Source organism: Fusarium tjaetaba (genome assembly GCF_013396195.1).
Source record: "Fusarium tjaetaba strain NRRL 66243 chromosome Unknown NRRL66243_c0000398, whole genome shotgun sequence".
NCBI classification, from domain to species: domain Eukaryota; kingdom Fungi; phylum Ascomycota; class Sordariomycetes; order Hypocreales; family Nectriaceae; genus Fusarium; species Fusarium tjaetaba.
The window spans coordinates 17,993-29,698 of record NW_023501594.1 but is presented as its reverse complement, the minus strand read 5'-3'; the positions used below and the strand labels follow the sequence as shown (position 1 = coordinate 29,698).

At 49.2% G+C, this 11,706-nt stretch overlaps 4 protein-coding genes across 4 annotated transcripts; 3 read left to right on the top strand and 1 right to left on the bottom strand.

The window, feature by feature from the left end:
* Window positions 1-1,138: 1,138 nt before the first annotated feature.
* FTJAE_13272 (nucleus export BRL1) lies at window positions 1,139-2,691 on the bottom strand (the record flags this gene model as incomplete). Its single annotated transcript, XM_037346399.1, has 3 exons — window positions 1,139-1,501; window positions 1,553-2,496; window positions 2,598-2,691. The coding sequence occupies 3 exons, from the start codon at window positions 2,689-2,691 to the stop codon at window positions 1,139-1,141; spliced, it is 1,401 nt and encodes a 466-aa protein (XP_037199703.1).
* Window positions 2,692-3,141: 450 nt separating this feature from the next.
* Window positions 3,142-4,533, top strand: FTJAE_13271 (transcription factor IWS1; the record flags this gene model as incomplete). The annotated part of the gene is made up of 2 exons (XM_037346398.1): window positions 3,142-3,675; window positions 3,730-4,533. 2 exons carry the CDS (start codon window positions 3,142-3,144, stop codon window positions 4,531-4,533), a joined length of 1,338 nt encoding a protein of 445 aa, XP_037199702.1.
* Window positions 4,534-6,012: 1,479 nt separating this feature from the next.
* FTJAE_13270 (uncharacterized protein) lies at window positions 6,013-6,534 on the top strand (the record flags this gene model as incomplete). Its single annotated transcript, XM_037346397.1, has 1 exon — window positions 6,013-6,534. One exon carries the CDS (start codon window positions 6,013-6,015, stop codon window positions 6,532-6,534), a length of 522 nt encoding a protein of 173 aa, XP_037199701.1.
* A 3,821-nt stretch (window positions 6,535-10,355) lies between these two features.
* Window positions 10,356-11,199, top strand: FTJAE_13269 (CMGC SRPK kinase; the record flags this gene model as incomplete). Its single annotated transcript, XM_037346395.1, has 2 exons — window positions 10,356-10,504; window positions 10,998-11,199. 2 exons carry the CDS (start codon window positions 10,356-10,358, stop codon window positions 11,197-11,199), a joined length of 351 nt encoding a protein of 116 aa, XP_037199700.1.
* Between the last annotated feature and the right edge of the window lie 507 nt (window positions 11,200-11,706).

Genomic DNA, 11,706 nt, shown 5'->3' with positions numbered 1-11,706 from the left:
GTGCTCAACGACTCGTCATTCTGCAGTTGTAGACTGCCGATGAGCCTTTCTTATGGCTCGCCCTCTCATCGTCGTTACTCAGCTGCAAATCATGTCTCTATTCAACGTTGAGATGTCTGAGACACAGCTGTTTTTGTACGCACCGCAATTCCCCTCAGTTTCTTAGCAAGTAAAACTGCAAAGTTATACGCCATCAAACTTATCTCCAAGCCTGCTTCAAGGTCGCATCCACCACAAGCACGTCCATCGTCCAATTGGAATGTTACGGAGTCTGCCAGATTGTGCATGCTTCCTTGCATTTGGCGCATCCTTTGAGCCCTCCATCTCATCACCGTAACTTCGCATCGGAGAAAGCCAACCGGATATAAAACGGACGGTCATCACCAAGCCCTATGTTTCACTCAACGGGATCTCTCAAGGAGAGAATAGGCCCAGAGCCCTTGTGGATATGATGTCAGAGATGATAGGCTTGCGGCGATCAGAACATCATGGTTGATCATAGGCTGGGGTAAGTTATATCTTGGCAACATATGATTGACATTGCTGCATTGAAGCACTTCTGATGATACTCGAGCAAACGCCAAGAAAAATGCCACACAATACTGGGCGGCCCTGATGGATGGTGTTCCAAAAGTTAAAAAGGAGCTATTTCTCGGAATATTGGGTGTTCATTCCAATTGTCTTCCATCTTCACCTGAGAATTAACTTTCATGCCAGGGCCATCGGTCGAAGTGCCCCTCTCAAACCTTACCCCACAGTACGTCATTAGCCTTTGGCAGCCTCAACGTTCAATCAGTTCAGCTGGATTATGACCTTGAGCTGAGCTGCACTGTAACATGGCCTACAATCGTGGCCTCTGTGGCCGATAGTGCCCTTCAAACAACGAGGAGAGCGACTGAGAGATCTCTTTAACAACAAAAGATGCAGAGTTCACTGCCGTATATAGCGATTGACAATATTACCCCAATATCCATCCACCCGCCAATTCATGATACCATCGTCCATGCTATGACCTGATTTTCCAAACACCACCGAACCGCGCCCCGTATACATGCGCCCAGTTCCTATGCACCACTATTATACAGCCAGGTTATTCAATGACAAAGGAAATAATATATGCCCAAATCTCCGTCAGAGTCTATGCAAACGGTTCCCGGCGCCCTTTACTTGGACTTCGGTTTTTAACAGGGCTACGGCCCCGATCCGTCTTGCTTGGGCTCCGACGCAGTGAAGGAGTGTATGGAGGCGCAAGAATCGTCTTCATTTTTGGCGGCGGTGTACTGTCCGTATCGGTACCATCGTCGAGCAACATGTGACGCTGCATCCTTGGTGTTTGCACAGGAACCCACATGAACCCGGGACCGTTCTCAGGGGCCATGGACGGATCGTGAGGTGGAGCTGCGGGCTGTGACTGAACAGGAGGTGCTGGCTTGCTGACATATCCACCCAAGAAAAAGTTGTTCGCGAAGGCGCAGAAGATGAGAACAGCGAAGAAGAATCCCTGTGAAGTGGTTAGCTTGGCGATCAGTATTATGCCGCATGAGGTACCCACCCAAGCCTTGAGGTTCATTGCTTCGGAAAACTCGTTGATGATCTCTGCGATTTGCTTCGCAGTCACCTTGACCCTCATGATAGCCTCAGGGTTCTGTGTCATGCATTCAGACCACTCCTCGCATGCCACTCTGAGCGCAGGACGATCGTTCTTAGCGCATCCGTTGATGCTGTACTGAGTTTGGCATTCCGTAATTCGTCCCATTATCTCGATTCGTGCCATCTCGTTTGCATTTTCGATATCCGTCTTCACTGTAGTTACAATAGACCAGCCAATATAGACAAACACTGAGACCAGGAAGAAGTTCACAATCAACTTGACCCATCTGTAAAGATTATCGGGGGCATTAGGGTGTTCGTCCAACATATGCAGCAGAGATCCCAAGAAACCCCTTGGGACTTCCTTTGTTGCCTTCTTCTTGCCACGAGTTCGTCTCGGGGCGATACTATCTTCCGAGTCGGAATCTGACTCTGTCCAGCGGTGTCGGGTTATGCTGCTGACATCTCTGTCGAGGTTATGTCTCTTTCGCTTGCGAATAAATTCTGATACAGAGAGGTCTCGAGTCGCCCGTATTTCGCCTCGACCTGGCGTATGCTTCTTGCTTGAGAAAGGAGTCTTGCTGTAACGAAAGGATTTGTCGATCTTGGAGGGACTCGTCATGCCACTCATATTGACGTCGCTCATACGGTCCGCCTCAGGAGTATCGTTTGGGAAGTCAGAAACTTCTGTCAAGGCAGGACTATCTTCTGCACCTGAAGCTTCAGACAGCGCGACGTCATCAAAGGGTCGTCGGGGCGTTGTAAAGGCAGGGTTACGGAATGCCGGCGCAGTAGTTCTCGAAGATAATTGGGGCGTAAAAGAGGATTTCGGCGGCTTCGTTTTTGAAGGTGTCCCTAGATTTGCGAAAGGATTTGGTCTTGTCGATTTCGAAGGGGAGCCAAAGACTACAAACGGTTAGCAAAGAGCTGCTAGACATCATGGATGATGGGAGCCACAGCTACAACTGTGACGCCGGTAAAGGTAAACTTGCCATTCTGTGAGTTACTTTTTGCTGCATGTGTAAAAGGACTCGTGGGATCAAAAGGGCCACTGTTCTGGTACTCCCAGTCCATGGGACCTTCGTAAGTTCGACGATCCATAATCGATTATAGCTACTGTATAGCTCGAATAATTACGATGTAGGGTTCGCCAGGTGGACAGAATTCGGGGTTGACGTCGGGACAGCTGTAGTGACTGAAAGCTGCTGCCAGATTCAATCCATCAAGTATTCTTCAATTCATCCGTGGCAACCAAAAAGGCCAAAGTAAACAAAGGGTGCGGGCCACCTGCCTGAGGTTTGCAAGGTGGAGCTTGGAGATTATGTCAGCGAGCAGGGGTCGCGCCTCGCACCTGTGGCGGCTCTAGCCATACAAAGAAAGTTGAAGGTTTGCGAATTGTCAATCTTTCCATATTCACAGCATTCGACGATTCTTCACCAACAAATTTTGAAGCACCAAGTCCTCGATGCATCTGAAGCGCTGTGAATAAAAAGTTACAAAAAACGATAAAGAACTCCTAGAGCGATCTCGCACGGTCGACAACGCGACACCATGTCGGAAAGGGATTCCCCAATTGGCGAGCACGCCAATGAGCCTGTCAACGACGGCCAAGAGCAAGAATATGAGGATGCTGTCGCCGCCGCCGACTCTGATCGCGACTCCGATGCGCTGTCCGAGGTCGATGAGGATCAGTTCGAGGACTACGACCCAGAAACAGCGAATATTGAGGACCGACCCGTCGACATTGACGAAGATGTTGCTCGCACATTGAAAGCTACAAAGCGAAAGCGCGCAGATGGAGAGGCCCCAAAGAAGCCACGTGAAGGCCGCCGAGATAAGAAGCGCCGAGATCGAGATGAAGATGTTGATATGGATGATGCAGAGGATGGAGGCAAAAAGTCACGACGTTCCAGACGCGCTGCTGGTGATGGAGAGCGACGTCAGCGTTCTAAGCCTGCTAGCCCAGAGCCTGAGAAGGATGAGAACTTGACACCGGCGGAGCGAAAGCAGCGAGAGCTCGACCGAATGATAGATGCGGCAATCAAGAAGCCAAGCGGTCTCAAGCGAAGGAAGAAGGATGAGATTGTAGGTTTCGAAATGCATATGCTCAAGTTTTTCAACTAACGTCTTTTCAACCAGGATCTTGAGGACGAGATTGATGACCTTCTAGCGGATCTCAAGGTACAGATGGAGCAGGCCTGTCAGGCTGATAACCAGGCTCGCGAGGCCGGCCAACCAGCTCTGCACAAGCTGAAGCTTCTCCCTGAAGTCACCGCTATCCTGAACCGAAATAACGTCCAACACGCCGTTCTGGACCCCGATACGAACTTCTTGCAGCACGTCAAGTTCTTCTTGGAGCCTCTAAACGACGGCTCTCTTCCAGCGTACAACATCCAACGTGACATCTTCAACGCTCTCGCCAAGATGAACATCGAGAAAGAGGCACTCCTCAGCAGCGGTATCGGAAGAGTGGTGGTGTTCTATACTCGTAGCAAGAAGCCCGAACCCAGTATCAAGCGAATCGCTACACGACTCTTGGGAGAATGGAGTCGACCTATCCTGAAACGAACCGACGATTACAAGAAGCGCCAGATCGAGACCCGTGACTACGATTATGAGTATGCACTCCCTCACGGCTTTTCTCTTACACCTGCTAACTTTGATGCCAGATCTGCCAAGATGGCACAACGCCAGAAGACCAGCTCTCAATTCAGTCTTTCCCAGCGTCCTGCCGCCAACGCCAAGGATGCTGAGCGCGAACGTCTACTGGCCCCATCACGAGGCAACAACTCGGCGCGTATGGTCAACTTGCCTTCGAGCTACACTGTTGCTCCCCAGAGCACCTTTATGGGCTCGCAAAACTCGAGCCATCGTCCCCTTGGTGCAGGTGGTATGGAGGCTTTCCGCAAGATGGCTCAGAAGAGCAAGAAGCGTGCCAACTAAGGCCGAAATTCAGGGTTGGATTTTCTTCGGAGCTTCTTGGAACGTACCATATTCGGGCGAGCATGTCGGTTGTAAGCTATTAGTTGAGACAGAAGAGTTGACGCACGCGGGTTCTGGGTTTGGCGTTGTCGGCGTTAACATAATAGGCTATTAAACATAACAAAACTGGAGCCCTCATGACGGGCTAAAGCGAACTATTTTTCCATATCATTTATGATTGTGACTCTGATTCTTGTGATGTGATACGTGGTCGTCCCGTGCTCTTGAGACACCAGATGACATGGACGGTTGGCTCCCACGTGGTTTCGGAATGTTTAGTCTCTGACACATGACAGAAAGATGAATGTCGTTGACATGGAGTGTCATTGACCCTACAATATTTGTGAGAACCTCGGTTTATGCTTGTGAGAGTACTCTTCCGTGACTCTGACATCATTTAGAGAAGCGTTGCTAAAAATGACTTCAACCTTGGAGTTTAGCTCCTGTAAATAAAACACAGGCAGGCGTACCTCTACCATCAACAGCATAACCATGCCTCGAGACTTAGATCCTAATGGCGCTGCGGAGAAACATCACGAATGTTTCATTCAGCGGTCGTCTCCGAAGTAATTGACAATTTATCACAACGCCCTTACTGCTACCAAATTCGTTGCCCAGATTAGAATGCCTTAGACTCCGGCGGCTAAGGGCGGCTGATTGCAGGTGGTTTCCCTTCGGCGCTTAAAGTCCTAAGCTCGGTAGCCGTATGATACTCGAGTTGTGTTGAAGCAGGCCTCAAATACGACCTCGGAAAAGTACGATGCATGTAGGCAAATGAATAGACGCCAAGGCAGGCAACGTGCCTCACTCGAATGCAGGCCCTGGGTTTCTTGAAGTGCGTCTGGGGTCACAAATCAACGCCGCATGAGGTCTATACACTTATATGGTATAGAGGTGAGTCTATCATGGACGCATCCAAAGTGCCTATAAATCGCCATTGACCCTGAGTTCGTTCTTTGTCGGCCAATGGTCAAGATGTTGTATCTCTACAATATGTGAGGGTTTCAGAACTCGTGGAGATAAAATAGACGCTCAAGTATAGAAGAGGAAGCTGGCGGTACCCGATACACTATGCAGAGTACAACTAACTTACACGCTGAGTTGTTCAGGTCGCTTAGATCATTTCCAGTCAACCGCGAGGCTGACAATCTCCTTACCCCCATACATACCGGTTCTTTGAACGGCATCCAACCACGGGAAACAACACAAACTTCAGTTCCTAGTTGTATGAGTCCATTCGCCAAGTGTAAGTCGCTGGGTGATGCGGGTAATATAATTAGATCTGCTGTCGTTTCACTTAGCGCCCTTGGACTCTCCACGGAGGTAGACCAACATGTGCAAATGCTTTGAAGACAAGTATAAAGAGACAGTGTACAACTAGGTATTATCAAGCCTAAGTCATATAATATTTTACAAGAAGCGTATCCAAAAATCGCCGACATGGTTAAGAACAAGCCAAGATTGTATGTTGTCTGCTTCTTTCGCACTCCTCAAGAAGGCGGAAACCCTGATCCTTACCATTGGGGCCTCGCCAGCGGTCCAAAGGATGGTGGAATGGAGGGCATGGTTCTCTACCACGTTCGAAACATCCCAACTTCACAAGGCGTACACTGGCAGTTCGAAGAGCCACCGCGCGATCTCTCAAGCGGTCCCACGCCCGCGATGCTCACATTCACAGCCGTGGCCAAGATCGAAAACTTGCGGCGCCTGGAGGAGGTCGTTAGAGCTGTCCCTATAGAAACGAGTGCAGTCTGGACCGTCTTCAATTGCCAGATGTGGGTTGAGCAAGCCTTAGCTGCTATCGTTGGGGATCAGAGGTGCGTGGGGACGAATGCAATTCCAGCGAACTGGGCCGTACTTCATCAGCAATGCACATCGTTCTCGGAACCGTTCCGGGAAATGCGACGTCAAGGGCAGCTCCTGCCAACTCCAAGACCTATGCAAAATCTTCTACCTTCGTAGAAGTAGCTATCAAAAGCAGTGCTGCGGTTTGTGACGCACTCTGTGCGTTGAAAGCGGCAAGGAGGAGGCGAAAGACCCATCTTACTTCGTACAAATGATCCTGGGGAACGCCTCGCCGAAGATTGTACATCGGATAGTAGAAGATATAAAGCAACTGGCGAGAGCGAAGCGGGTTGGGTAGGCTATAACCATGGTCAAGGATTTCAGGAGCGCAGCGTGCAGAAATATAAGCGTCCAGCGTCTGCCAATGCGCCGTGCTGTTCACTTGGCACGCACTCGTCGACTCCTTGCACAGCGGCGCAACGGTTGGAAATTCTGTACATAACTCAGCCTGTAACGAGTCTTTTCTTGGTGCAAATGTCAGGCACATTGTGCTGGCCCCAGGTACACAGCCCACTCGAAGAACAAATTGTGACGTGGACATATCGAGGTTTTCTTCGCAAGTTCTTGCGAGTTTGAGAAGCAATCAAATTCGCCTTCCACGGCATCGGAAACCTCTGAGAGTTGGTGATATCCAGAGGAGAGGACTCACATAGCCTTGTTCTGAGATGGTCTATCAGCTCCTATACCCAGCCGAAGTTGCTCGGCAGCATCGCCTTTCCCGCAGTCGGCGTTGCCCTAGTTTCCTCGCAGTTGCTTTGTCGGCGTGAGGTCGAATCCATCATCTCCAGGCTGTCTTGAATATCCGTTAGTCTCCCCAGACAAATTGGTTGACATGCACCCTCAAGGCCCATCACAATAATGCTTTCTCCATAAATCGTCCATCTCTTTTTCTTGAGGCCACTCATCAAGAAACTTCCCAATCTCCTCCCTCCACCCTTTGATGTAATGGGTATTAATCGCTGTTGTGTACTCCCAGTACCGCGGATACCAGCCAGACATTTCCCAATCCACGATTCCTACTACTTTTCCCTTCTTGACCAAAATGTTACTCAGACTAACATCTCCATGTGTAAACACGGTCCCCATATCCCCTTGCTCTGATGCTGTATGCATCTCGATCAATTTTTGAATCTCTGCCTGACTCCCTTGGTCTGCGAAGGAGTCAATATTCGAGACTCCGTTTCGAAGGAAAAGGTTGAATGCTGCCTCGTTCGGGAAGGGGCCCAACCCTTTCTCCCCGGCGGCATTCCATATTCGGTGGTCGTGCAACTTGCCTCCATCAGCGGCACACACAGCACCATCTGCAATCCCCTTTCCAGCGGGTTTCTTGAGTGCTCGCAGCTCCTCAAAAATACCCCTAAGCTGTGTCAATAATCTAACCTTCTCATCTTTTGACGCCTCATGCCAACTATCACTCAAGGGTCGCCCATCAATCCTTTCCATTACGATATAAGTCACTCCTTTCTTATCATCTCGAAACGCGCAGTGCAATCTCGGAACAGGGACGTTAGGCGCAAAGCAAGCTAGAAAGAGTAGGGCTGAGGCTTCAGAGAGGTGAACGGTGCGTCCATATTTGACAAGTTTAGTCGAAGAAAGATACAAAATTGAGGAGTTTGAGTGTCGCCGGGAAGGCATATGTCTAGACACAGCGATTTGAAAGAGGGTTTTCCAGCGGTTGAAGAGATGATTCTTGTAACCGTTGGCCCAAGCTTCATACGGCGTTGAAGAGGTAGAAGTTGATAAGACCGGTTTACACATGGTGGTCGTCTATTGAGAAATGAGATCTGGGTGATCTACAGCTTAAGGATATCTGATTAAAGGTCTGGCCCGTTGGTGTGCTACCTATCACCGTCTCATAGGATATACATTATGGGCCTCAGGCCACTAAAGGTCACCATTTCCATTGGCCAGTAATAAGTGGACCTTAATGCCGTTCAACATCAACAAGGAGCTGTAATCCGTAATAATTGGTGATTTGCTCGTTCCTTCTAAGGGATTAAAATGATGATTGGCTCAGCTCCTTGAATCTTGCAACATTCATGGTAACCTCGGTTTATGCTTATAAGTGCGTCTCTTCTGACTTAGAGAAGCATTGCCTAATATGAGTTTAACCTTTGGGGTTTGGTAACTTCTGAACATTAAACACAAGGAGGCCCGACTTCAAGTATCACATCCTAGGTCCCTGTGCAACGGAGCATGGTCCCAAAGCGTTCAAGTTGAACAAGTCTATTTTCTCTGTGGGCGTTGTTGAAATATGGGGTTTCACGACTGGGCTTTCGGGAAGTCTTCCTTGGTAAGTCCCTGGCGTGGTGACGTCAGAGTCGGGTATTGAAGCCCAAAGAGTTTGGTGGTTGGAGAGGCTGGAGCTGAAATTCAATGCCTTATGAATGCGAATACGATTTGGGGTAGGCATAGTTAAGAAGTCGGTAACATCGGTAACACAGGCGACATTGTAGCGGTAATAGAGTCATATCAGCATGAAGCTGAACTGAGTATTGATATCTTCTCAATTAATAGTAGACTCGCCGCATCCTTGCAGTAGAACAACAGGAGCAGGGCTCTCCAGGTTGTTCAAGTACCTCACGGACGTGGGGTGCCTTGGAGGAATGGCGTCAGACCCTCGAAATCTGCGTGTGAGAGTGTCGATTTAGCGCGTATCTTTTTGATAACCGATACCTTACCTTCTCCAAATGCCACTAGCTGTGTGTCTCAACCAAAAGCTTTCGATTTCAGGCACAGGGGTTACAAGACTAAGGTAGAGATCAAGTTTCTCTTGTGGGATCCAATGCTAACGGGAAGCTGCCTCTCGTGCGTCGTCATAATGCTGTCTGTGAGACGTTAGGCTGCTTCAGGGTCGTGGTGAACGATATTCACATGTATAGATGCATCTCGTAAAGTGTCCGCTTTTGAGTATCATTGTGGTTCAGATTTCAGTCATGTCTTGTCTTTTGTTCATCTGAATCTGGTGTTTTCAGATGAAACTCCAACCCGAATTGACATTAACTTATCTCTTTATGCGTTTATCGACGCAAAAGTACGCGCTTTCGGTATATTATCTTTATGCTGGAAATTAGATCGCAAAATTTGAGGCTACCAAGATGGCATGCACTTGCACTTGTAGATACCTGACCGGTCCTCCCTGGCCTTACAAATAAACGATTGCAGAATCTGTTGGCTGCAAGAACCTCACCAACCTTCCTCACCAACCCGGACCCTGGGCTGGCTGGCTTCTTCTAGCTGCCCCTCCTCGCCTCTGACCGATAATATTCTTCTTCCTCCTTCTTCTCCGTTTCTTGTCCAAGCAAGTTTGGATCCATCAAAGCATCAACACAAGACGTCGCAAAAGTCATTACTCGGACAACCAAATTACATTCAAGTATCCATATTACAGCGTATTAGCTTTACAGTAGCTTACACTGGGACCAATACACCAAGCACAATCACTCACTGTGCTCGATTGATCCTGGTCACTTCAGATTGCGCCGCCACTAGGTTATTACTGCGCAACATCTTTTGGTTCGACTTGCAAAGATCTACCTTGGCGCCACTGCCGCACCACAACCGCAGTTATCTTACCGTGCTCATCTCCGATTTATTCTTCTCCTGACTTTGTCCGACACCTTCAACTGTCTGAGCGATTTTGGTATCTCTTGAGAAAGCATCTCTACGAAAGAAAACGAACAGAAAATAACCCCACGTCCGTCGAGCGAGCACTTACAAGCGCCCCTCTTCCCCCACTTCATCTCGACATCATTTCTTACCGACACCTAAAAGAACCCAGAAGCTGTCGCATACGACATTACGATAAACCCATTGACGATTTCACGACTCTGTTCATTGACGGCCTGGCGACACAGACGCCAGATACATCGCGACTTGTCCCTAGAATACAGATCCTGCACTGTTGCGCACAGGCAGATTTTGACGAATACACCACAATGAACGGCACACAATCCCCCGACGCCCAAAAGGCAACAAATGCCAACACCAACGGTAGCAACAGCAACAATAGCAGTCTTGCAGCTAAGAAGCGCAAGAAGGACTTGAAGCCGATAATTACTATGGAGGGTACAAACCAGCCAGCTGGGTATGTATAAAACTGTTTCCTTTTTGGTCTTTGAGCTCTGGTCGCATTTTGTTTTGGTTATCTATACATACACCTTGTTCGCATTCTTCCTGCTTTTTGTTTTGTTGCAACTGCATCGCCCTACACAACCTTGATTTTGGGGAACTTCTCGGTCGCACATTGCTTTGACATTCCCCTCGAGACTGCTGGTCTTACGGATCGCATGGCACGATCCCAGAATTCCCAAGGCGCCGCTGGTCCGATGTCGCCAACGACCCTGATACAACCCAACTGCTCTAGCTACATCTCAGATCAGCTGTTGCTGCGGTTATGAGACCAGATCCACAACTTCCATGTGACTGTTTATGAAGGAAACAGTTACTGGTTTCAGGGAAGATCAAGCATCATTCCATCCATATCGCCAAAATGGACACTCAACAAATATGGCGCGGCATTGCATCACCCTACAGAAGCAGCGAGGGCAGATTGAAACAAGTGTGGACACTGCTCGCAGTGGCTGTTCTGGAGCTTGGGGGCCCGTGTGCTTTGGCCTTGATAGGACGATACGACCCCATAAGCTTTGGGCATTCACCAACCTTGGATCACTCGATCGATCACTGGGTCCTCTGTACCTGATTTTGGTCTGCCCTGGAGGTGGTGCAGTCAGTCACTTGCCCGTGGCACCTCTGATTGTGCCTGAAGCTTCTGTTGGCTGATGCATGTGAAGGAGGATGAGAATGTGATGGTGATGGTTGTGCTCATGCTGTCTGATGCGATACCACCTGACTGAGTTGTCCGGCCCTTTGCCATCACTTTGCATTCTCTATTGTCGCTCCCTCTCTCTGAAGCTCGCTTGGCGAGCTGGATATTCGAGCCTTGAGCTCTCAGAGACCCTTTATTCGCCGGGCGGGACGCTCCGTCTTGCGCCGCGTGCCAGCCATCCCATGGTCTCTAGCAGGGCCCTGGAAACAGAAAGCCAAGCGACTGCAGATCCGCAAAGAACGCTGAGCCCAGAGTCAAGAAAAGCGAAGCAAATCAAAACCAAAGACAAGGAGCACGCCCCCGAGCCCAGTCGACCTATAATCTCCATCAATCTCTCCCTCGACTTGGCCTCGCCTGTTTTTATATTATTTTCTCCTTTTCTCTTGTTTTTGGCTTTCACTCGGGCCTTTACGCGCCCCAGCTTGCAGTCAACTTCAAACGTTACCATCGTGCACCAGACG